The following is a 25,278-nucleotide window of genomic DNA, read 5'->3' on the forward strand; positions in this document are numbered from 1 at the left end:
ATTTAAATGTATTTTTTCTAAAATTTTTATATACGAAGTATACAAATATGCATATCGGAAGAAAGGAGGTTTAATTGGATTTACGACGATATACATTAAAAAAAAAATCAATATGAAATTGTTTGCAATATAAGGAATTAAATTTTTCGAAGACCTGAACTTTGACCCCTTATTGCTCCTGTAATATAAGTTTGCACAGAAAAAGTTATACACCATTTAAATAAGAGAAAAAGGTTTTTAGGTTTTTACCAGAACGAGACACAGAATTAGCTGTCGAAATTTTTCGGATTATCCAAAACTGACAAGTGAATTGTTAGATATCAAAATCCCTAGGGTCTTATCAGTTTATCGAGTTATCACTACTTATCGAATTTCACTGTATGGAGATATCAAACTATGTCGATAGATATCGAAATTTATGGAGCTATCAAAATTAACTAGAGTTATGCAAAGTCTAAAATCAGAAAGTTTATTTTTGAAAATTTCCCAATTTTATTTCTGAATTGTATGCATATTTGGCTTGAAAATAAGTACGCTGGTCATTTTTTGGATTTTCAAAATCTACCCAACATATATACCCTGATTTTTGTTCAAAAAAAGGAGAATTATTTGTCCGAATAAAAACACCTTTGACAAAAAATATTCTCAAAAATCAACGCCAATTTTGAGAGATTTCAATCTTGCACCATCTTTCTCTTCTTCTTCTTCTTCTTCTTCTTCTTCTTCTNCGCTGTAACCGCCTAAGCGATTTTGGCCGAGTCCATAACAGCACGCCAATCATTTCTCTTCTGTGCTAACTGACGCCAATTGGAAATGCCAAGTGAAGCCAAGTCCTTTTCCACCTGATCTTTCCAACGCAGAGGAGGCCTTCCTCTTCTAGTTGTATATAAAATTGAAAAAATTGATTCCGCTGTTTTAAAAAAAAGGTATGAAATATAGAAAGAAAATTGTCCTAACGTCAGGGTATTCGTATTTTTGACACTGACTGTATGTACGTACACTCTTAAGTATATTTATAGATGCGATTGCTCGTTGATGGAAAACACCCACATTCGCGGGAGTCACGTATTGTCCAGCTGTTTCTGAACTGTGAATTTAACTTTAGATCGTTAACAGGAGGCATATTTGGGGTTCATTGGCGCCATAGGAATGCAGGTTTCAATTTCAGATTTTTCAGCCATCTTAAAATTTACTACAGGTGATTGATATGTAGCAAAGGTCTGTGATGGTTTCCCCTTAAAAAATCAATTAGCAATTTGGATAGATTTTATATAGTAAGTAAAAAAAAAATTAAATTCCGTCATGTAAATTTTTGTACCATTGAATTCTAGTAGAACAAAGTACAAGTTTCAAATGGCTAAAAATTACGGTTGTTTTTTTAGAATTTTTTTTGTCCAGGATGTTCCGGTTTTCTTAAAATAAAATAAATATAAATTGTGTGTATTCGTTATATGGAAACCAATTGGACAAAAGAAATCTGAAAAATAGAGTTTGTTGAATTTAAATATTGCACAAAGTTTGAACTTGGATTTACACGGGTTTTGTTAAAGAATAAACTTTATTTTTATAAAAGAATAACCCAAATTAAATAACAAAAAAATAGGTTTATAAAACTTGTCAAAATGTAGTGCGGCTATTATTATTTCGACCACTGTATTTAGTTAGTTTTTTTATTTGTATTTTCAACCAATACTGTTGGGTTTTCTAATAAAATGTATAGGATTTCTCATTACACAGGCCTCTTAACCTTGAAAAACTTATTAGCGATTTGGGTACTAACATTACTTTTTTATTTTTCTGGCGTTAACTTCCAATTTCCAAAAGTCATAGGGTTCGCTGGTTTGGTATAAATCTGTAGAGATGAACTACATACGAAGAACGTTAGGCAGGGTACAAGCCCGCATTGCGATTACTAAAGCGATCAGATCATGTCCAACGGAAGCATNGTTTGGTATAAATCTGTAGAGATGAACTACATACGAAGAACGTTAGGCAGGGTACAAGCCCGCATTGTGATTACTAAAGCGATCAGATCATGTCCAACGGAAGCATTGCATGTCACCTGCCATCTGCCATCGAATGACCTCTTTATCAAGGAAAGTGCTTCATAGAGTGCCCTGAGGTTGAGGGAACTTAGATTGTGGAAAGAACGTACGTACCGGTCTTTGCCATAAATGAGGTATACAAAATAATTTTAGCCTCGAAGCTAGCGAGAACCAGCATATCTATTTTCTCAGATAGTCAGGCAGCGATCAAGGCACTTGGCTCTGTACGCATCACCTCCGAAATAATAAAACAGTGCAGGGANAGAGGTGGTCGCATACTAATCTGGTTAAGATCCGATCAGTGGATCATAAGATATATATATATATATTTTTTTTTTTATATATGAGAGTTGAAGTTTAAAAAAAATTACTTGTTTTAAGTAAAAGTTTAGTTTTAAGTTAATTAATTTTGGTTTTTTTCGTGAATATTGTTAACAACCTACTTTTTTTAATTTTTCTTAGCGTTACCGCGTATTATAAGCATTAACTTCGACCTTCCATGCGTTTCTGATTTACTTCATATCTTTGGTGGTATTTTGAACTAATAATGTGTGTTTTTTAAGCAAAGCTGTTAAGTAATGATTATAAATTGTATTGATTACCGATTTAATTTTTTTCTTTTAAATCTGCTAAATAATTAATTACCATTATTTCCACTTTTAAATTAATAATTACCGAGTGCCATTAAAAATAATCAAAAAAATAGTCATATTTTTAGCCAATTGGTAGAAAAAAAATCAAGAATAATCAAAAAAACTAATGATATTAGTTTTACAATAAATTTAATTATTTATAATTAGCTACATATTAATACGCTAACGAAATCCTATACAAATCTACTCCTCCCTACTGCTCCTATGTTTCTCAACCGATATTGCCATTAAGCCACAATCACTCGCTGACCTTAAACAAATTGGTCAAAAATAGTGTTCTTCGAAAAAAAACATGCAAAATCCAACGGATATATTAAAGAAAAAAGTTTTTTTAAACGAAAACAAAGTAAAGTAAGATTTCTCAGGCCGGTGTTATCAACAAGAATTATAATTGTAATTATCATTAAAATATAATTTGTTTGTTTCAAATAAGCGGTTGACAAAATGTGATCAGCAATCCAGTATCCTCTCAATTACTGAAGCTTTTTTGAGGCAAGTTCCATCAGTTGAACTCAAACTTAATTAAAATTCATATCATCGGTGATACTGCAAACGCGCCATGTCATTTATTACTTCTTGTGCTGGAATGATCGATCATCTGTATCTGAACGCATTTGTAAATATCTCTACAACCGTAAACCAAATACAAGCCTTTCCATCTCTATCCGATGAAGTACAACGATAAATAGAAGTGTTCAGACAAGGGTAACGGATCATCTGAGTCCAAGAAAGTTTTGGTGAATCACCCTTGTGAGAAACGCACTAGTGCCGAATTGGTTCGGTACTACTTAGAGAACTTAGAACCATGACTAGTACGTATTCATTTTCTTTTGCATGCTAGCAACTGGCGAATTTAACATTGCGGTGCCCTACGAAACTTCGACAACTACAATAGCCCAACTTCGCTCTGGCTATTGCAGCAGGCTAAACTCTTACCTGAGCAGAATCAATGCAGATGTGCCCAGCCAATGCCCGGCATGTGGAGAGTCGCCACATGACTCCCGGCACCTCTTCACATGCCCTGAGAACCCCACTCAGCTGACGCCCCTCTACCTATGGACAGACCCTGTGGAAGTCACACACTTCCTGGGCCTCCCCCTAGCTGAAATAGACGACAACGTTGACGGATGAACCGACCCGAGCGGGGCTTAGTAGCCGCTACAACAACGAAAGTTCGATAGCTTCCGCTTCATCCCTTTTTCGATAGGTCTAAACCACTTCTAAAATCGAAAGCGATACAAGTAATTTTTAAGTAAAAAAACACAACCGACTTTAATTTAGGATTATCGTTATTTCTTATGATCCAATGATCGGATCTAAACCAAGTTAGTATGGGACCAGCCCTAAGATACCACCTTTGCGATAAAAAAGAATTCGGTTAACGTGGTCCAAAGTTATGCGGTAACATATGTATGTACATAAAAAAAATATTCCAAAGAATTGATAACCTCCTCCTTTTTTGAAGTCGGTTAAAAAATTAATTATTTTCTTTTTGGTTTTCCCATGACAGCGATTAAAAAAACTTATCAAAGAAATGTAATTAGAACTGGGTATTTGAAGACACGTGTACATACCTTGGCTGTAGCTGAGTGTGCAGATGTGCTTGCTGTTATTGGTTAGATTCCAGAAGGTCGCAGGTTCGAATATCATCAGTTAAAATTTGTATGTACATTTTTGCTTTGTGTTTCCAAACTATGAAAAAGCATCCGTGAAGTGCACAACGTAAGTATATTCGAACGAAAAAACCGCCAAATAAATATCTAGTTTAAGTTTACCTTCGTAGCGTATTTAGTGAGAACACTTTCGTAGATTTGACGAAACTCGAACCTACGATGGATTCAGTGTAACTAAAGCGCCGAGGAACAATTCTCTCCAAATGTATTACACTCTCACGAAAATTGTTCAAATTTTTGGTTGGACCATTTTTTCGACGACATGGACAATAGATCGGGTCGGACTCCATATGAAAGAAAAGTGTCAAGGACGAAAATTTTTATCACCCTGAGTCCTTTCTAAGAAAACCTTAAATTTTTTGTGACCCAGTCTACTTGATTGTTTTAATGATGTTTAGGTCTGCGAAACTCTTCTGTGCATGAGCCTGTGTTGTCACCCAGTCCAACCTATCCTAACCTAAAATACCGTTACCCCAGTATCAACTAATGTCTGGCGCCTTGAATTAACTAAATAATAAATAGGTAAACGTAAACAACTCGTTATCAATGCATTTAGCTGATACACGTTGTTTCTGTTTTCAAGTCATTGTTCGAAAACAGGTTGTGAGCGCTAACAATTTATCAAAGGAATATTTATACACAACGTAAAAGCTAATTTTGTAATAGCTGTGTAAATTATACTTATACGTGCATACTTGCATATAGAAATAATGTTTAAAAATTAATGACTTTGCTGATACAATTATAATAAATTATCATAATATTTTCCACATAAGCTTCAGCTTACAACTAGGCCAGATTTACTAGTACTCAGCATGTTAATTTAGATTAACGTACTTAGCTGTGCAACATGCTTGTATTAGAGTAGATGTTCCCAAACCTTTTTTTTCTCGTAGACCCCTTTCAAAAGTTGATTGGTTTCGGTGGACCCTGCTGCTACATTTCTAACATATTAACAAAGCTCGTCAAAAAATGTGAAGATTAGATCTTCAGAAACTAACAATAGAGAAAATACCGAATCTAGAAAAATTGATGACAAACAACCAAGCAAGCAAAAAGCCCAAAAAGCGTTCCACTGTCTCGCCTTCTTCAAGGCACGATGGGCAAATGGAGTTGTCATTCACGTTTTTGTTGTTTGTGTTTGTGCCACCTGAAGTGACCAGTCAGCAGTTCTAGAAGTTGTCTGCAGTCCCATCTGCTCAATGAGACCAAAAAACTAGATAGAACTTCTGAGATTGAAGGCAACATGCCCACCCGCATCCCCTCAATGTCCCCAGTGATGAACGAAGTGGGGAGTGCTATAACTGGTTGCATATCGAGCAATGCCTGGTTGTTGTTGTTGTTGTAGCGGCTACAACAACCCCGCCCAGATCGGTTGGTATCTCAGTCGTTGTCGTCAAGTTCCACTAACGGCAACCCTAGGAAGCGTGCAGCTTCTGCGGGGTTTGCCCATAAGGACAAGGTCGTTAGGGATGTCGGGTTTGCCGGGCATGCGAAGAGATGTTTCGAGTCATGTGGGGTCTCTCCGCATGCCGGACATTCATTCGGCACATCCTCATTCAGCCTACTCAAGTAGGAGTTTAACCTGCTGCAGTAGCCGGAGCGAAGTTGTGCAAGTGTAGTGCGCGTCTCCCGAGGCAGATGAAGCTCCGTCTCGTCAATGTCCGGGGGTGGTGTGCCCAGAACGGCATTCACAGGTCTAGAGTCTACATAACTCGAGACTGAGTCCCTGTGAATGCCGTTCAAGGCCTGTCTGTAGGCTGTCGGGTCCAGAGGTTGCTTAATGAACCTCTGGACTTCGTCCGTTAGTTCATATAGATGCCTCCTGACGTGCCTAGGCGAGGGCTCCTCTGCAAGCAGCTGTCTGCTCGGGTGGCCACTTCTGTGGCTCCCGATCAGCAATGCCTGGTCGAAGCCGACTGTGGCCAAATGGTCAGATGTCTGATTACCAGGTACTCCCGGGTAACCTGGCACCCAGAGTAAAGCAAGCTCGTTATGTTTACGAGCATAATTAAATCGAGAGAAAAGTGAAGTTTATCCCCACTAACTTTGAAGAAGAGCTCAGTTCCTGACCCACAGTCAGTTTTGGAGCCACCAGTAAAGACTCGAAAATGTGTGAGGCCTGGCTGGAATTAAAACGGCATTTAGCCTCAGGGAACTCAACGTTATACAATCTCCTCAACAAATGTATCCTGTAGCATTGAAAAGACACAAGCGCTCAAATCTCTGTCGCCAGCAATTTCCGCCTTGCCCAACTCAGTGTTATAGCAACATCCGTTTATTTTTAGTCTGCAGGTGGTCTTTAAGGATTCCCTAAGTATGAAGACACACAGTTATGGTAAGTGCAGCAGTGCGTCAAGAGCACTAAACACCGCTCAAAAAAATTATTGTTAAATAATGAGGTTATCAGCAACCATTTTGGTTCTTTACTATCGAAACCAAATAACTTTTCGTAGACCCCCACTTACAACTCGTGGACCCCTATATTTGTTTCACGCCAACGTAGACCCCCCGCCGAGTCTCCCATGGGCACCTGGGGGTCTACCTGGACCACTTTGGGAATCACTGTATTAGAGGAACTAAAATAGCGGCTGCGGCATTAAGCAGCGTTTGAATTAATGCGCCAGCTATTGATAAGCGACCGCATAGATTACATGTGATAAGCTTTTGGTATGCACACGGGCCTCAATATGGAGCTAGCAAATAATCGCTGTTCTATTAGCATTGAGGATTGAACAAAAAAAAAAGGTGAACTACATATGTATATACGACTTGCATTCACGTTAAAGCTTTTATTTTATTCTATTATTTTTTATAAATACTTTAATTAGTATTAACGATTATTACAAGAGACTTGAAGTTTTATTTTATTACAAAAATATTTTACATACATATATGCAAATAAGTAAGTATTATTTTTATATTTGGTTTTAATATTTTTATATTTGTATTTGCATGCGATTAGAATAGCTTTTTGAAGTTCACCTTAAATGATGTAAAGCTATAGTGTTCAATCAACCGCATTAATAGATAATTGTTGATTAAGAAGAATAAAACACCTTGTGCGCCGATCCAGTAGAATGTGTTCCACGTCCTGAATTCAAAAAGATATGCAGGCAAGAGCCATAGTCCCTGCGCCAACAACCACATACTAAAGTAGCTAATCGCACGCATCACTGAAATCGATTGCAAATTGTTGAGGCAAAGCGGCAACAGCGCCAGATACCAGACAAAGTACTGCGAAGTCACCACCGAGTTAAAGGTTACCATAACAAACGCCAGCGCAAATACACAGAAGGTTAAGGTTTGTCGAAATTGGCCAAAGCTGAAGCTCAAATAGAGTAGCAAAAATAATTGTGGAGCCAAAATTAACAACTTCTCAACGAGTGACATTTCCATCGCATTTCCGCTCAGATATTGCACCAGAAAGTACAACGAAAAGTTATGTCGCACATCCCGTCGCACAAAATGATACAAATACGCTTCATATATGTACTGCCAACCGTAGATGAAGTAGAAGAAACCGGTAACAGCAAAGAGGGCAACACATGTGCCCACAACTAGCAACACCTGTTTGTATGAGGGAAATATTAGTTGCCGTAGAAGATCGCGTGCACTGCGTGTTAGACTCGTTGACAAGCAGAGATAGTAGGCGAGGCTAAAGAGCAGCGGATATAGGCGCAGATGTATGGCAAAGCCATGCACCAAGCCCGCAGCGAAGATCAACCAATTGGCACCACGTTCCGTATCCTCCGACTTGACTAGTAGATACACAGCGAGTATGACAAAAAAGCTTGAGAAGCTATCACCGTTACCTCTAGTCGATATAATAGCTGTTAGCGGGTTGTAGAGCCAAAAGCAAGCGGATGCGCGTGCAATATTCTCCGGACGATTGCGCGCATCTGTTTCGCTGTAGTGCTGTGCCGACCTTATTTTACCAAATTTACTCAGCAAAGCGTGCACGGCTTTGCGACATTGCACTTGCAGTTGAAGGCGCACAAGCATATAGATGAGTATCGCTACAAATATATCAAATGCAGCGTAGATGACTTTGCCGATGACTGGATGCAACAGCACATTTGGTATTTGCATGTATGCCAAAATGGGACTATAACGGTAGGTGTGCCGGTTAAAAGGCGTCTCACCTTTCAGCACATGACGTGCGCCATCTGTAACCACTTTATAGTCTATATCTGTATAAGGCACCGCGGAGTGCGCGTCATGCCAGTGGCCATAGGTGATAAGCAGCAGGCGCAGTGCAATGGAAATAAGCAGGTGTGTGCGAAAGCTCAGTTCTAGTAATAGTGTTAAGCAGCGGCGCAAAAATGGCTGCGATGGTTGGACTATGTTTTTGGATGCCGTGTTAGTCAAGGACATCTTAAAGCGGGTTCGGTAAGTACAATTATAGTTAAGTTTTATACCAATTAGGGTTTACTGGCTAATTTAAATATGGTATATGTATGCAAGTAGTTGAGTTGTATGTTTACTTCTGCCAAATGATTTTTGGACTTTGATTTTTTTTCGATTTGATTTGAAAGTTTTCTGTGGAAGTTAGTATTAATTTTAATGTGTTTTTACTCTTCAACTAACCTACTGAGTTCCAATAGATTATCCATATCAGTTTTATATGTATTCGTTACGAAAATTTTCCATTTGTGTATCTAAATAAATAAATCAGTTTACAATTTCGTTTTCATTTCCTTTGCTGCTTTCTGTAAGCATTCACTGAACTGTTGGAATTCCTTATCGCAAATATGATGCTGCACATTTAAATCTCGTGTCACACATGCCGCATAGACTGCTGCTTTATCAGCGCATTTACCCAGCAGCACGGGATAGTTGCGTAGCCTCTGTTTGGCTTTACGCACTGATTCCATTCTCTAATGATAACGCACTACCGACTTTGTTTTCGCGCTGATTACTTTCGATTTGACTGAGTGACTTTATTACTTAACGCTTTATTCTTAACGCTTGTGGGGTGGCGGTGCTCCGCCGCGCGGTAGTGGGATGGGATCCGCAATGAAGGCGTCGTACAAAGGTTTTGAAAATAGCACCAGCAATGAAGTCGTGATAAAAGTAATCTGAAATAGTCGTGGATTACGTTGAATCCAACTGCGTTTTGGCAGCACAGCTGTACGGCGCCGTTGCCCACTCTCCTGTTGTGCTTGTTGTTGGAGCTTTTGAAGTTTTTCTTGTATTTCAGGTGAAGGTTTATAGGGTGGAATAGAAGGCTTTTGCATTATTCACTGGAATATGGAAATTTAGAGTTTTAGTTATATACGTATATGTAAACCATAATATTTGTGGTTTATCTATCAGTTATGGCGTTTTCTCTTCCTCAAAAAAATTTGCCTTTTCATGGGAAAAGGTAACATTTTTCGATGGAAATGAAAGCATCATAATCTAAAAAATATATATGTATGTAAATATATCTACATAAAAGCTAAAGAAAGACCGAACAATGACAAAGACCGAACTACCGCTTCGACAACAAAAATTCGATTTGGCCGAATTTTCGTCCGAATTTTTTTTTTTTTGATAGAAGGGAGTATCAAAACCTTTATTTAAATACGTAAATATAAAATCAGGTATCTCGATGAAACAAAAAATCAATAGGACATTCCAACTGCGCTCTTTAATGAACTTTCACGAAAGTTCTTTTAACAAAAACAAAATGGATCCTTTTCCAAATTTCAGTACCTATGTATGTATATACTTCTGAACTCTTGCCAACAATGCTAATTTGGACTGAATAGGCCATTGAGAAGTAAGTCCCGATCGTCGTACAGAAATCTCACTCATGCCTAAGCTGGATTATGTCACAGAAGAATTGACAATGGAAGTATATAACGCGGATCGCGATTCTGGTAGCAGAAAAATAAGGCTTCGGAATTTGCATTTTTGATTAGTTTCGAGACATGAGGTTTGTTCGTCGAAAATCCAGCAAGAATTATCCAACACTCAAAATATCAGAGAGTAAGAAAAAATTCTCTCAAATTCTCTCTCATGTTGAGAAACTTGCAAATTTCTGCACGAACGCAAATTTGCAGGAATTTGCAAGTTTCGCTGCCAGCTGGCGTCCACGGTTGCATTTCAAACATAAAAAATTTTTATAGAATTTTTAAAATTCTTTCGGATGGCCAAAAACAGGATATACATGTATATTTCTTGTTGTTCTGACTTTCTTTAACATACATTTCAATTTCTTCATCGTACTAGCTGTCGGGTTTCTTAAATCGACTCTGGTTGCAATTGCATTCCGATTGCGAATACCATTTTTTTCAGCCGAATTAAGTTCAAATCATTGGAATTAACTAAATTAATTATATCAACAATTATTTACTTCCTTTTTTCATAAAAAAATCGCTCGTGTTTATAAATTTTTAAATTTAAAGAACTAATTTATTCAAATTATTGTAGACAAAAATGCAACCATGCGCCACAACCACATGATTTTCGTGTTTGCACAGCAAGAATTTGCAACTTCTCTCCAAGAGAACTGTCACTTTGCTCTCACAATTTTTGAGTGTTGGATAATTTTTTGGTCTGCACGAACGCGATTTGGGCAAAAATCGTGATAATTCGTACAAATTTTTTGCTCGACGAACAAACCTATGTACAGGTGCCTCCAGAAAAACTTCCCCGAATCACATTTAGCCTTCATGTATCGAAGTGGGATACCTTGACTTCTCCAAAACTAATAATCGTAGGGTGCATACATTACGGTGCCCATCGAAAATATTGTTTTTTGGAAATTTCAAGACCCAACCCCCAAATTTTATTCGTTTTTATGAGAAATATTATTGTCTATTTTTATAGATTTTTTAAAGATCATTTAGATATTCCACCAAGCCAAGTCCGACAATTGATTATTATGTACCATTTTAAAGGCAAATACATATGTATATCATTTTCTCAGATCATATTCGATCTTTGAAATCGAACCAATAATAGTCATTTAAAAACTCATAAATCTACAAAATCGTATTTTCTGCCGAAATCGACAGGTCGCCACCTCGAAATGACCTTTAAAAAATCTATAAAAATGGGCAATAATACTTTTCATAAAAAGTAAAATTAGGGGGTAGGGTCCTGAAATTTCACTTGATATATTCTAATTCAGCACCCATTGTTCAGGTCCTATCAGTTAAGTAGCGTAAAAATAAATAAAAATTCACATATTCCTCGAACTTGAGTCTCTTCACATAACCATAGAGCAGGTAGCCAAAGAACTCAGCTAAGCTTTGGTAGAGAGGGATCTCGAAAAGCTAAGGTGATATTCTCTAAGAATATGGTTAGGCTAGGGTCATCGCTCCCGCTAGCTCTGTTCCATAAGGATGACATAGGCAAAACCATACTGTTTGAGAAGAGATTTAAAATAGAGCTATGCAGCAAAGCAACTGGAGCGTTCCCGCCTCCGAGGGATTACTTCAGAGTTGCACACTATACTGGTACGCAGATGGCTCGAAGACCCCAGAAGGAGTAGGGGCTGGAGTCCTCGGGCCCAGAACCAGAATCTCTGTTCCTACGGGGAAATGGTCGAGACCTTCCAAGCAGAAGTCTATGCCATCTATCTATGTGCGCAGACAATCATGAATAGAGAGAACCGAAATGAGTCTTAATGCTGAGCCACAGTCAAGGTGCACTAAGGCTATTCTATCCTATGAAGGCAAATCTTCGTTAGTCATTGAGTGCATTGAGAAGCTAAGCTCCCTTGGCAGACACAATAACATCAAATTAGCGTGGGTAGTCGGCCATAGAGGCGGCTGACAGTCTCGCGGCAGTCAGGACTTTAGTAGGCGCAGAGCCTCTCCTGGGAGTAAGTCTATAAAGGGGCAGCTTAGGAGAGAGGAACACACTACGGGATATAAACTGGCACACTTCAGGAGGAATGCGCCAAGCAAATAATTTACTGGGAGGGGTTGACAGAAGAGATTCCAAAGCTTAATTAACCTCCCAAAAGAAAAGCTTAGAATTCTAACAGGTAGGTATGCTTACAGGACACTGCAGACTAAGGGATCACTTACAAAAGCTGAGAACATGGTCTAATGGCGACTGCACCAGCGAGACTCCGCTTCACATTCTCACCGAGTGAGATGCAGTCAGCAGAAGACGTGAGAGGAGTCTATGCTCGATGTAGCCTAAGCTTAACCAAATCCACTTTATCGCCAGGTCGCAGGGCACACCTCATTTTAATATCTAAACATCTATCTACTCACGTTTTTTTACAGAAAAGTTGGCTGGTTACTTGCCGGTGTCAATTCCTCTTCCTTGTTCCTCTTTGTCAACAAGATAACTTTTATCCAAATATATCCCCGAACAGCAAGTTGATTCTTTATGCCACTTCAAGCAACAGATACGCATTTGTTCCAGGACTTCCAAGCATTTACTTTCTTGATAATTATTTTCTATTACAGCATTTCGGAATTATATAATTTAATGGTGCTCTTAAAAGGGATTTTCAACCATCCTTTACTATTTACATACCGCTTAGACAGGCTTGTATTTTACATGCATTTGCTTTACACGGATCTTTACGCCTGCTGGACATCAATGAAGTAATTTATTTCCTTTTTTAAGTGCATTTATAATTTATATTTACAAATTTTTACTCCGCCGTCGGCTTTTTATGGTCAGTGTTGTAGAATGTAAATAAATATTGCTGTGTTTATTGGGATTTGAGGGGTAATCATTTTTGGTCGTGTTTCATTTGCACTTCCGGGCACTGAATATTGTTATATGCAAAGAACGTAAACGTTCATTTACGTTCTTTGGTCCGAAATATTTTAAAAATATAATAAAAGTAGTGTGTTTTCAAATTCATTTGTTTTTGTCTTCCCTTTTCAATTGATGAGAAGTCAAAAAAAATGCGGTGTAAACACCATCAAATTATTGATTTCAAAGCACGCATTTGGGGCCAATTTAAATGTAATACACGTCCTTACGTTCAAAATTGCATTAATTTTAGTACTAGCAGTGTAGCCACTTTACCCCAATTGTGGTAGGTCTACAAAATTTTGGGTCATTTTCCCCTTCTACCTCCTTTTTTTTGGAAGTCGGTTAAAAATAACAGTTGTTTTGGGTTTGATAATTTTTGATACTTTTTCTGCTTGGCAACTGATACTTTTTTGCAAGCTCGCGGCAACGCTGGATACAACTCTGTTATTGACAGCTGCGCTCGTCATATCAAATAGAAGAAAATTCTGAGCCGTGTCAATTTTTCTTGCCTATAGAATTTTTAGCTTCTGATTAAAACAATAGTTCATATTATTATTTTTCGTGGAAAGTGCACCGTGAAATGTAAATTGTGTAAAAAGATATGCATGTTTTCTGTTGCCAGCAAAAAGCGTGCTAATTTTGCAATAAGTTCACTGCAAACAGTAACCCCTCCAATTAGAATTAGAACAACAAAACCAAAAAAAAAGCGCTTCAGTACGGACGTTCTGTCGTCGCTAGCGCAACGTTTTCATCGGCAACGTCTGCATCGAGGAAGTAGTTAACGAAAAAATAGTGATATAGACGAAAACAGTGACGCAGCTGCGGCGAGGGCATTGAAGACAAATCGAAGAAAAATACCAAGCCAAACCTTTATTATATCGTTTGGGAAATTGCATAAATAATTGAAATCTTCTCATATAGACTGATAAAGGCATCAAACGCATTAAAAAAGCATGCCTTCAAAAAAGAAGAAATACAATGCGCGTTTCCCGGCGGTGAGTGTCAAATGTTGGAAAAAGTGAATGGGAGTGTGTAAGAGCGAAGAAAACATTAAAAATTGGGTAGCAACTTCAGAAGATAAAAACAATAAAAGCTTTTGTAACTACTGATACGTTCGCTGTTGGCGTTTTCATTCAGCCGATAGTTGGGCGCACAAAGTTTATTCACACGAGCATGCACACACACTCATTCCCTTTCATTTCTTGTGGCAGAAAAATCTGATAAGATTTTTATATTTTTACAGGGTCGCATCAAGAAAATAATGCAGAGTGACGAGGAAATAGGAAAGGTCGCACAAGCTGTTCCTGTCATAATTTATATCCTTTTCAAAATACAAAACGAAACATTTTTCTTTTCTAACTATGACGCTTTGAGTATGCCGAGAAGATGCAAAAACTTGGGTGAATTCCATAACGTCAATATACAAAGCATCAGTGTCTTTCATTTCTTTAGTTTGTAACGCCATATATGCGCATGGTTACATGCTAGTTTTGAACTAGGTTGCGCAAGTTAGACTTTTTCTTCTAGTGCGGTTTTGAAATAAAAGAGTCCAATGCTTAGAATTTTGACGTTATGGAATGCACCTGTTGTTAAATTTTTCTCTGGCTAATCAATTACTCAACTTAATTCCCTTAAGTATATTTGTTTCTCATTTTAAATATGACTTGGTCAAATCCGGAGCCAAATTGGGAAAAATTACTCCTATCAATATTCATTAGGACTACATACATACTTATTTTATCCCGTCCAAAATACGCTTATTCTTACCCTTATAGTTCTTGAGATTTGTGAAATTTATATATTGGAAGTTCCCGCTCTGGTCATTTCTTGCTTTTCTGGGGAGTATACCTACCCAGGATATTATATCCGCCTTCGGGCTGTATATAATATACGTACATATGTATGTAGTTCAATGTTAACCATCAGATTTTTCGGTAATTTTTTTATTATCTATTAAAAACAACAATAACAACGGTTTTCATTAACGGATGTCTTTAACTTGTATTCCTATGAATATATTTTGTTTCTTTTTGTGTTATCTTATATACCAAGGACATTAGAACTCTTTGTGGAATCGCTTTTAACAAAGACACTGAGGATTACTAATTCGCGGAATGCAAAAACTTTATCTACATCCCACATGAAGCAGTGTATTATGTCTGAGCAGCGATTTGATTTCTTACGTGAACTTGTGAAAAATGTACCCGACATAAGTGTGGCAGAAGAAGCTGCCAACTATAATGAAGAGGATGGCCAGAGTTCTCCCGAAGATGTTTATCCCGATTCGGATACTCCATATGATCTTAGCATGCCATCTACATCAGGTGGCCGCAACAATAATCGTGGAGTTGCCGCAACAAAGGCCAACGGTGGTCAAACAAATTACCAGTACAAACAACAATACCAACAACCGCCACAAAACGGTAGTGGCAATGATTCTGGTATGACTGAAACAGACTTAAGACAACGTATGCGTCAACGTATTAGTGGAACACAAAGTGTCATTATGCATACTGCATCTGTGGTTCAACCACTAAAATTAATGCGTTCCGAATCATCGCCTGCTAATGCAGCCCAGCACATGTGGCATATAGCACCAAATGCTGCAACCCCACAGCAACAGGGACAAGGGCAACAGAAACGGCTTCGGCATCAGGCGCAGTCAGTAGCGTGCAGCAACAATAATGACAACTGCTTCGACTCATCGCCGCCAAAGCGTCAAAAGTGTGAGCCAACAACACAACAAACACATTCACAAACTGCCATACCCGCGCCTGTTTTCAGCTACGATCTTTGCAATAAGCCCATTGTAAAGATAGACTACAGCAATCTGCCGCTAACACCTGCCATTAGGGGCACCAGTGAACAGCTCAACACAACCGCAGCCATAGGCAACTTATCGTTGAGCGCACCTGTGAGGAATGCGAGCTTCAATTTTAGTGTTGACGCACCCATCATCAATATCGATTTGTCAAACATTGTAACGACCTGCGTTGAGAGCAAAAAAACAAAAGGTAATAATGTGCCCGCCCCAGCTGTTGCAACAATAAGCATTGGTGCCTTGCCGGTTGAATTGGCAAATGCTGGTGCAACGCAACCTACAAGCACGGGCAACATTTATGGCAAAATTGGAGCTGATAAAGCATCATCTACGTCCACTACTCCGCCCTCAAATCAAAGTACTGATTCAAAAACGGACTCTAATACCACAACCGTCGATAGTACGTCATCGTCAGCTTCGTCATCCAGCTGCTCACCATCATCATCGTTTGCGTCGACTTCAGCCAATAGTCAACAGGGTGGAAATAAAGCTATGCTAAAAGCATCAACTGATATAATGGCAAAAATGACTGCGCCAAGAAAAAATGCACTCTCGGCAACGTGTAAAAATTCAAACTCATGTTTCGAGTTAGACGAAGACTATGACAATATTTGAATATAATGTTTTTAGTTTTTAAAACTTAACTATTGTGTTAAGGATTTTTCCTTTTTTTTTAATAAATTCAGACTACCAAAAAAAAAGTTGAAGATCTCTTGCATTCCCATGACAAGTCCCTAACCCAGACAGCCCAATATACTACTACCAGCTTCACTAATAAATGCCAACACCCAGAAAACAGTACGAGACTCGTTACTTTAGAGAAAATGTTTGATTTTATTACGCTAGAAGTCAGGTTAAAGAAATACATTAGAATTGGATTTGAGAACGGTTGTAAGATCACTACGCATTTACGATAGATGACCAACTTATCGACTGGTGCCATATTTTATTGCTATATTTTTTCCAATAAGTTTACACTCTTTTTATAAGCTTTTATTTAATTTGGTCATCCGCGGAAATCGCGGAAATTTCCAATCGATTTTAAACCAACTTCCCGACACTTGAAATTTTCAGCATAGTTCCAATCACGATGATAAGGCAATTTAATATATAAATGAATTCCCCATATGATCCAGGGGTCTTGATTCAAAGGCGGTAAAAAAATAGTAAGATTTATGGCTAACAGAGCGTAATTTGCCAAAGAACGTAAAACCACTATAAAATTGCTAAAGCTGCCGGCGATAGTTTAGCAAAGCTATTTGTGGAAAATTTTAGATATCAACCTAGTCTAGATATGAACCTCGTTGTAGGAATTAGAAGACTCCAGATGTCGCCCCGCCAGAAGATGTTAAATATTGCGCCTAAATATATGCCATTTATATATGCTACAGCGGAAATGGACGACACTCCATTTATTTAAATGAAATTAACTGCTGCTATATGTACATACATACATATGTATGTTAATTCAAAACGTAAGCAAACATTTTGCTTGCATAGTCTTCTGTTCTCTTTCATTGCAAGTTGAATTATTTTAATATTATTGCAAAAGTTTGTACATAAAATAAAATAACACTTTTTAATATACAACGCTTTTATAAATGGACTAAAAATTAGAAAATAAAATAATGTAAAAAAAAATATTTTTTAAAAACAAGCTTTTTTTTAACATGTACAATCAAAGGAATAAAATAAAGTAGTGTAACAAAAGATTTTTTAGCAAGAAAATTTTGTCAAAACTGCACTAAAATGAATAAAATAAAATAAGTTAAGGTCTCGTTAAAGTTACTAAAAGCCATTTAGTGAAAGGAGTTATTCAAACTCTAATGAAAATTACTAACAATTTGTACTAATTTACTTCGTTTTTAAAAAAGCTTGTCGCGCGAATAGCAAACCGGCATTTAAATATCTGCATACATACATATAAATACATACATACCTAACCAATTATGCATGTACGCTGAATTCGCCGACAAGCTTTTTTAAAAACGAAGTAAATTAGTACAAATTGTTAGTAATTTTCATTAGAGTTTGAATAACTCCTTTCACTAAATGGCTTTTAGTAACTTTAACGAGACCTTAACTTATTTTATTTTGTTCATTTTAGTGCAGTTTTGACAAAATTTTCTTGCTAAAAAATCTTTTGTTACAATACTTTATTTTATTCCTTTGATTGTACATGTTAAATAAAAGCTTGTTTTTAAAAAATATTTTTTTTACATTATTTCTTGGTTATTTTACTTAATAACCGTCGTGAGATAAGTGTATGTAATAACGAGGAATATGGGATCAAACTTCAACAAATATACTTTATACATATATATATACAAAATAACACGAGCTGATAAAATAGTATATAGAGCCCGACATAATATTGATAAGTTTTGACTATTTATATTTTATTATTTAATTTTTACCCCGACTTCAAAAAAGGAGGAGATTATCAATTCGTTGGAACATTTTTTATATATGGTGCCGAATAACTTTGGACCACGTAAACCGAGTTCTATAAGTCTGAGTTGGTACATCAGAGGTGGTCCCATACTAATTTTTTGTTTACATCCGACCATTGGATCATGAAGAAATTAACGGTACTCCTAATTTGTATATGAGAATTGAACTCTGTTTTGTTTTTTGTTTCAAAATTTTTGTTAAAAAAAAAATATAGTTATATAACAAAAATCATGTAAATCAAAGTTTAAAACTTTTTATAAAAATTTAAAAAGTCAAATATTCATCAAAATTATACACTACTCAGAATTTTTAGAAAAGTTTTAGGTATGCAGTTTTATAACCCATTCAATAAATAAGTGCAAGTTTGAAGTGGTTACCGTTGGTTTTTGGTAATTTTTTGATGTTGTCGGTGTAACCCATTTACTTCGATACGATTATGTTCGGTTTCTTATTGTTTTGTATTGAGGAAAATGCAACACACCGTCATCAAAAAATTTGCTAAAATCAAAGGTATTTTGTAGCTATTTAGCATAAATTCAAGCTACAGTTTTTGTAGAAAGTTTGTTACGTGGACATCTGAGTTTTGTTAGAGAATGGACTTGGTTTTTATGAAAAAATATTTAAAATTAATTTGAAAATAAAATGTTAAAACTTATCCAAAATAGTGTGACGTCGGGCACTAAAATAGCTGCTTTTTTTAACGAGCGACAAAAGAACCTCTAGACGGGTCAACTTATTGACAGGCCCTGAGCGGCATTCACAGGGAGTCAGTCTCGAGTTATGTAGACTCCTGACCTGTGAATGCCGCTCTAGGCACACAACCACCAGATATCGACGAGACGGAGTTTCATCTGCCTCGGGTGACAAGAACCACAATAGCTCAACTTCGCTCTGGCTACTGCAGCTGGTTAAACTCATACCTGAGCAGATTAAACGCAGATGTGCCAAATGAGTGTCCGGCATGCGGAGAGACACCTCATGAGTCATGACTGTAAACATCTCTTCGTATACTTGACGACTACGACCAGCGTTGCCAGGTTGACGTTTTTAACGTCATTTGGACGTTTTTTGTACCCTGTTGACGTTTGGACGTTTTTTGTGTAAAAAATGACGTTTTTTAACTTCCCAGTAATTTTCTTTGTTACTAAATCTTATAAGTAGAACAGATTTTGAATTATTTTCTTAATAAATCTTTACAATCTTTGTGTTTTGCTGTAGCTGCTTCAAAAGATTTTTTTCTGGATTCTTGGACTAAGGATCCCGTGTTCAAAGGCTGGCTGTAATGTTTGCAATTGCACATTTAAAGTCAATTCAGGAAGAGCCGATCTATTGCAGCAGGCACGCTCGCAAAAACATCAAAAAAGCTGTGCAGCTCCCGAATTCGCTCCCTCTTGCAAATATTCTGGGTTATTGAATGCATTCCCAGTAAAAACTTGCAAGTACTAGCAACAATTCCTAACAATTTTTTGATATTGAATGGACCTATTGCTATGCTCCTTTTTAGCAGACCGTAATTTAGCATTTTCGACAACCGAGCCCCTAACCAAATGTCTAAAAAAAAAAAAAATATTGGCTGAATTTCTTTATTCATTCTGAACGTTTGGAATAAACTTTTTTGTTTACTTATTCTTTAGAACGTTCCTGATGATATGTTAACGTATATTTCAAACGTATTCTGTTTATTCCGGCTGTGAAATGGGATTATCCGGAATGTATAAAGAAACGCAGCCATTAAAAATCAACGCTATTATTTAGCCCCTTTAAACTTGCACATTATTGCCCTGAAATTTAATGGGCTATCAAACTGCATACTCAACAAAAATTCTAAAAACTCTGAATAAATAGTTGAAAATCTAGCTGAAAATTTGCAGATTGTTTATAATTTTTGCACAACTTTTGTGGATTTATATTTTGTTTGTTAATGAGCTTTTGGCTTTTATGGAAAAATAATAAACATAAATAAACGAAAGAGAAACAGCCAAAATCGATCAAACTATCGATGACTTAGTCAGCTGATCACAAGTGTATGTATAAAATGAGTTTTATATTAACGATCAGTTTACAATGAATTTTAAATGTGCTCTGTTGAAATGACATTTTAATATACATTACGTACATATCGAGCCCTAACCGCCAAAATAACGTAAGCGACAAAATTTTCTTTTTGATGCAGAAATGCATCTAAATGCTCAAGGAATATTTCTGCATCAAAAATAAATTTTTGAAAAAAATGTCGCTTACGTTAATAAGAACAATTTTTTGTACATTCAATTGAAAAAGACGTTTTTGGGTAGGAAATGACGTTTTTTCAGACCAAGAGCTACGTTTTCTCATGCCGAATACCTGGCAACACTGACTACGACTGAGATATCAACCGATCACCACAACAACAACAACAAAGAACGCTGAACTCTAAAATTTCCTTTTATCTACTTAAGCAGCCCTGTTGGTATCTGGCAAGAAACACGTGATTAGTTGGACGGGATTTAGACACAATTCACTTACCAACGCTACCCTTCCAGTCGCGTATTTTTTAACCAACCTTGCTGAACTCGGATAAATAGCCGAGCTTATGTTGTTGCTTCGCATTTCGTGATTTAAGAGAGTTTTCTTTTGAACCTCGGTTGCAAAACAGCATACATCGTTAGAGGAGTTACATACATATATAAAAAATCGTATCTAAACAATCAGAGGTATGGAAGATATACTTTATATAGCACCGGTAACACAATTTAATGGGTTTAGCTTCCTACATAACGGAGATATATCGAAAAAACTGGTATCTGAACAATCAGTGGTATAGGAGATAAAGCTTATACAGCATAGATTTCGACGATTTTCTCAGTAGACTTTGTATTATTATTTATAAAATAGCTTACGAAATTTACGTTTTTAGCTGTTCAAATAAAGGATATTACAGTAAAACCCCATATATGAACAATCAGTTGTATGAAGGCAATAAATAGGTTACGGATTATTTCTCTATATCGATCCACCCGACCGTAGAGAGATCTATATTTCTATGGACCATGGCCTCAAGATAGGTTAATAGGCAGTATTATCAAAAGCACCTCGATGTCTAACAGTTTCTCGAAAGCACCCAAAACCTTCTCAACCGATTTTGCTATATTTTTGTTGGAGTTACTATCGATAGAATGTAAAGATAAGAATGAAGATAAAGGAAAACAGAATAAGATAAATGTAATTAGAACGAACTGTAGTAGAGGTAGGGATCTATGTAGAAAAAAGACAAAAATATAACCTTAAGCAAAAGCAGATGAATGTATGTATGTACATATTTATGTATATTGGTTATGAGAAAAAAGAGATTCGTATCGTAAATTTCACTTCTCTAGTGTGGCCCAGGCGCATTTACTCTTTTTTTTCTCAGTGTAGGAATGGGTTTCGAATTGAGTCTGAGTAAATTTGATACCTTGGATTCCAAACCACCGAACCTTATTCCGGAATCGGTCTAACTAATGTTGTATACAGGGTTTTAGTGATATAAGGGTCACTAAATTCTTTTGACCATTGTTTCACAAATGCAAGTGCACCTTTAGCCTTGTTGACTGGCACATTAATGTGAAGATTAGAATTAAGTTTAGGATCCATTGTGATACCAAGGTCCACAAAATTGTATACCCGCTCCAAGTTATGGTTATCTATTGTATTGGCTGAACAGCTTTTTTTGCGAAAAGCACATTACTTTACATTTTCCCAGATTTAGAAGCATACGATTTACATAGCACCAGTTAGCCATGCTGTTTAAGTCTGCTTGTAGCAAAGCCTTTTCTTTAATTGAATCATGCGATTTATAAAGTTTCATATCATCTGCGTACATTCAAATTTTTGAAAATTTTATATCTGCCGAAATATTGTTTATAAAAAGCAAGAACAGAATCGGGCCTAGGAGGCTACCCTGCGGAACTCCTGCAGTAACACCAATGGTGTCAGTAATAGTATTTTTAAACATTTCGCTTTGTGATCTATCATAGAGGTATGAAGAGATCCAACGTAGAAAATTAGGTTGAAGACCAAGAAGATCAATGTAGCTTCTGTTGGCAAGAGTTATTTCGCTTGATCTCCAGGCTGACGTTGTTGTTGGTGTGTATGCTGGATCCTAGGTAGACAAAGTCCTTCACTACTTCAATGATATAGCCGCCAATAGGGACGTGTGCCAGGAAGTACTTTGTCTTGTCCTCGTTCACCGCTATACCAACCTCTTCAGCTTCTTTTCCTAAACTTGAAATGCTGCGGACACGTCCCTTTGTTTCAGACCGACGATATCGATATCACCTGCATACGCGAGCTACATCATTCTTTTGGTATATATGGTGCATAGCAGCCGCTCCACTCATATTAACCATTTGCTGTGCTGTACAACCATTTGTTTGCTCTGACCCCTCGGCAATATTGAACTTATTATATTGTTTTGCAGCCTCTGAAATCGAAACCGTAGTTAGTTTCACCACTTCAGCTCAGACTTTTGGCATAACCTCCCCATCCACCTCAATCATTACCGCCCAAAAATATGAAATAATTCTTCACAACAGCCTTCTGAAGCTTCAAAGCTGCTATTGATACTGCATGTACATATGTACATATGTACATATTTGTTTCGAGTCGTTTTGCAGATGGAGTTAGGGGTAGCCTCCCTACTTAGACTAATTGGTAGGTAATAAACTTTGAATTAATCCGATCTCGAGTTCAAATGGTTTTGGTCGATTGTATCGGCATTTTCGAATCTACATCATCTAAGGTTAGACTGGGTTATCTGCAAATATATGTAAACTTATGTAGAATGTGCGACACGCCCTACCCGACTCCAATCGGGACTAAAAATTTATATGTGATATCTTCGACTATGGTAATATCGATTTTGAGTATTAGATGAAAAACAAATTAATTTAAGTTTTTTGTGCCTCTATAGAGGAATCGGTACTTTGCCCCCTGTGCGACACGCCTTGACCATGTCCAATGGGGACCAAAATTTATATGTGAGATCTGTGACTGAAGAAATCGCTCATTTGATTTTCTAAGGACCACCCTAATTTACATACTTTAGGCAATTGACTTTAAACTTTTTTTTGGAAAGGTTAAATCCCCATGGTATCACACAGTGAGTTTTTAAATATAAACAGTTTACGCCTACTTATAATTATTTTTTATATAGCAAAACTCTACGAAATATCGTAAATAGCTCCGAAGTCGACCGTTTAAATGAAAAGCGTTGTATACAACTTGAGTAGGAATGAAAATTGGCTTTGTTTTAAAGAAAAGAGAACTGAAATTCGCTAACCACGTCTGAAGATAACGGCAACGTCGAATTTATTGCTACTGGGGAAAACGAACTCGGCCGTTTTTATTGTTTAAGAATTATTACGCTTTTTAAACCGCTGGGGTGTTATATACCTTACCTCGTGCACGGAAGGTTAAGGCGGTTGAGGATGTATTTATACCTATAAAACACCGCCTACTTTGAATTTAAAATTAATATCTTTAGGATTTATATTTTATAGTATTAGCCTTTATTATAGTGTATTAAAAATTAATGAAAATTAATTAAATAAAACTGAAATGGACTGTTTAAAAATAGTGTTTCCTGCGGGAGTTTTTTTTTTGACAAGTTGAAATGAAAACATTATTTTTGTTGTTTTTTCACGTTTCCTAATCATCGAGTAATACAACTCATATGATCGATGAAGTCGAATTCCAAGAATAACGATTATTTTTGATCCTTCTGTTTTTGTCCAAAATACCAATATATCGAGGCAAAAAATGCTCAAGCACTTGATTACCGAACAATTTTACATCCTAGAATGACGGTTATTTTTTATTGAAAACAATAAATAAACTATAGATTGACCATAAAACCCATAAATATATATCGATAAAATACTGGAAAATAATAATATATCTGCTCAAGCCAGGACGATAAAATTAAAATTTATGAACGATAATTTTTTATCGAAAATAATGAAAAATATCAATCATGTAGCTGATTGCAAAAAAAATGGTTTTCGACCAGAAAATTTAAAAATATCAATATAGTCTTAAAATTATGAAAATGATAATCCTGGTTTCGATTCAATAGCTCTAAAATTTAATATTTTTTACCGAGATCTGTGTTTCAAAAATTAAGTTTTGAACCATTTCACTTGTTAAATTTTCGTCTTAAATGTGTCATTCATTTATTTAAAAAAAAGTTGTAATATTTTGGCAAATTTTTGTAGAAAAGCAGTATCTGAGATGCACAGTGATTTTAAAAACGAGTTTTTGTCCCCTAAGCGTAATTTAAAACACATCTATTGTAATATATGTATGTATATAAAAGATTTTATTTAACTTTTCAAAAATATAATTTTTTTTTACTCTTGATACTTCGCATTTTCTCTTTTTATAATAAAAATAAATATTGATGAATATTAAAAAAAAGTTTTGTCTGTTTCTGTAGTCGTCGATGTCATAATAATGAGATTGTTTCGGGTGTACAATTAGTTTACTGAAGACATTTGAGTTCGAAAATGGACCAAGGTATGATTGTTATGTTGCTAGTGGTTTACTGTAACTTTAGGACTGTACAATAAGGTTTTAGAGTAGAGAAAACAAATGGTTTTAAAATGTTTTCCATTTGGATTTTTCAGTGTATAAATGTTGTTTTGTTTAAAAGCAAAGATGTGTTTATGTATGAAAAAATAGTGTTTCTCATTATTTAAAATCCTTTTTCCCCGGTACTTGTTTGCATTATTTTTAAGGTCGTTTCTTTTAATTTAAAAAATGGAATAACAAAGTAGTGTTTTTTTTTTTTAATTTTTTGTTTGTTTTTTTTTTTGCATTTGTTGTTTCTCTCGGTTCGGTGTCATTTTTGTACTTTTTTCCGTTATATTCGTGTGTAGTTTACATACTTTTCTGTA

General features: G+C 36.3%; 5 protein-coding genes across 5 annotated transcripts; 1 reads left to right on the forward strand and 4 right to left on the reverse strand.

The window, feature by feature from the left end:
* Positions 1-7,267: 7,267 nt before the first annotated feature.
* Positions 7,268-8,934, reverse strand: PIG-M (Phosphatidylinositol glycan anchor biosynthesis class M). Its single transcript, XM_017610247.1, has one exon. It carries the CDS (start codon positions 8,746-8,748, stop codon positions 7,333-7,335), a length of 1,416 nt encoding a protein of 471 aa, XP_017465736.1. The 5' UTR covers positions 8,749-8,934; the 3' UTR covers positions 7,268-7,332.
* A 95-nt stretch (positions 8,935-9,029) lies between these two features.
* On the reverse strand, positions 9,030-9,307 carry LOC108358772 (uncharacterized). The gene has a single exon (XM_017610250.1). The coding sequence runs from the start codon at positions 9,246-9,248 to the stop codon at positions 9,051-9,053; it is 198 nt and encodes a 65-aa protein (XP_017465739.1). The 5' UTR covers positions 9,249-9,307; the 3' UTR covers positions 9,030-9,050.
* An 11-nt stretch (positions 9,308-9,318) lies between these two features.
* LOC108358770 (uncharacterized) lies at positions 9,319-13,009 on the reverse strand. Its single transcript, XM_017610248.1, has 3 exons — positions 12,859-13,009; positions 12,591-12,779; positions 9,319-9,617 (listed from the first exon to the last, which is right to left on the reverse strand). The coding sequence occupies exon 3, from the start codon at positions 9,609-9,611 to the stop codon at positions 9,336-9,338; it is 276 nt and encodes a 91-aa protein (XP_017465737.1). The 5' UTR covers positions 9,612-9,617; positions 12,591-12,779; positions 12,859-13,009; the 3' UTR covers positions 9,319-9,335.
* On the reverse strand, positions 12,597-13,014 carry LOC108358771 (cx9C motif-containing protein 4). The gene is made up of 2 exons (XM_017610249.1): positions 12,859-13,014; positions 12,597-12,779 (listed from the first exon to the last, which is right to left on the reverse strand). The coding sequence occupies exons 1-2, from the start codon at positions 12,920-12,922 to the stop codon at positions 12,616-12,618; spliced, it is 228 nt and encodes a 75-aa protein (XP_017465738.1). The 5' UTR covers positions 12,923-13,014; the 3' UTR covers positions 12,597-12,615.
* Positions 13,015-13,549: 535 nt separating this feature from the next.
* NC2alpha (negative cofactor 2 alpha) lies at positions 13,550-16,685 on the forward strand. The gene is made up of 3 exons (XM_017610251.1): positions 13,550-14,084; positions 14,333-14,405; positions 15,138-16,685. Exons 1-3 carry the CDS (start codon positions 14,043-14,045, stop codon positions 16,523-16,525), a joined length of 1,503 nt encoding a protein of 500 aa, XP_017465740.1. The 5' UTR covers positions 13,550-14,042; the 3' UTR covers positions 16,526-16,685.
* Positions 16,686-25,278: the final 8,593 nt, after the last annotated feature.

The sequence above is a fragment of the Rhagoletis zephyria genome, unplaced genomic scaffold (genome assembly GCF_001687245.7).
Source record: "Rhagoletis zephyria isolate East Lansing unplaced genomic scaffold, Rhagoletis_zephyria_1.1 Rzeph_scaffold_00295, whole genome shotgun sequence".
In the NCBI taxonomy this organism is placed as follows: domain Eukaryota; kingdom Metazoa; phylum Arthropoda; class Insecta; order Diptera; family Tephritidae; genus Rhagoletis; species Rhagoletis zephyria.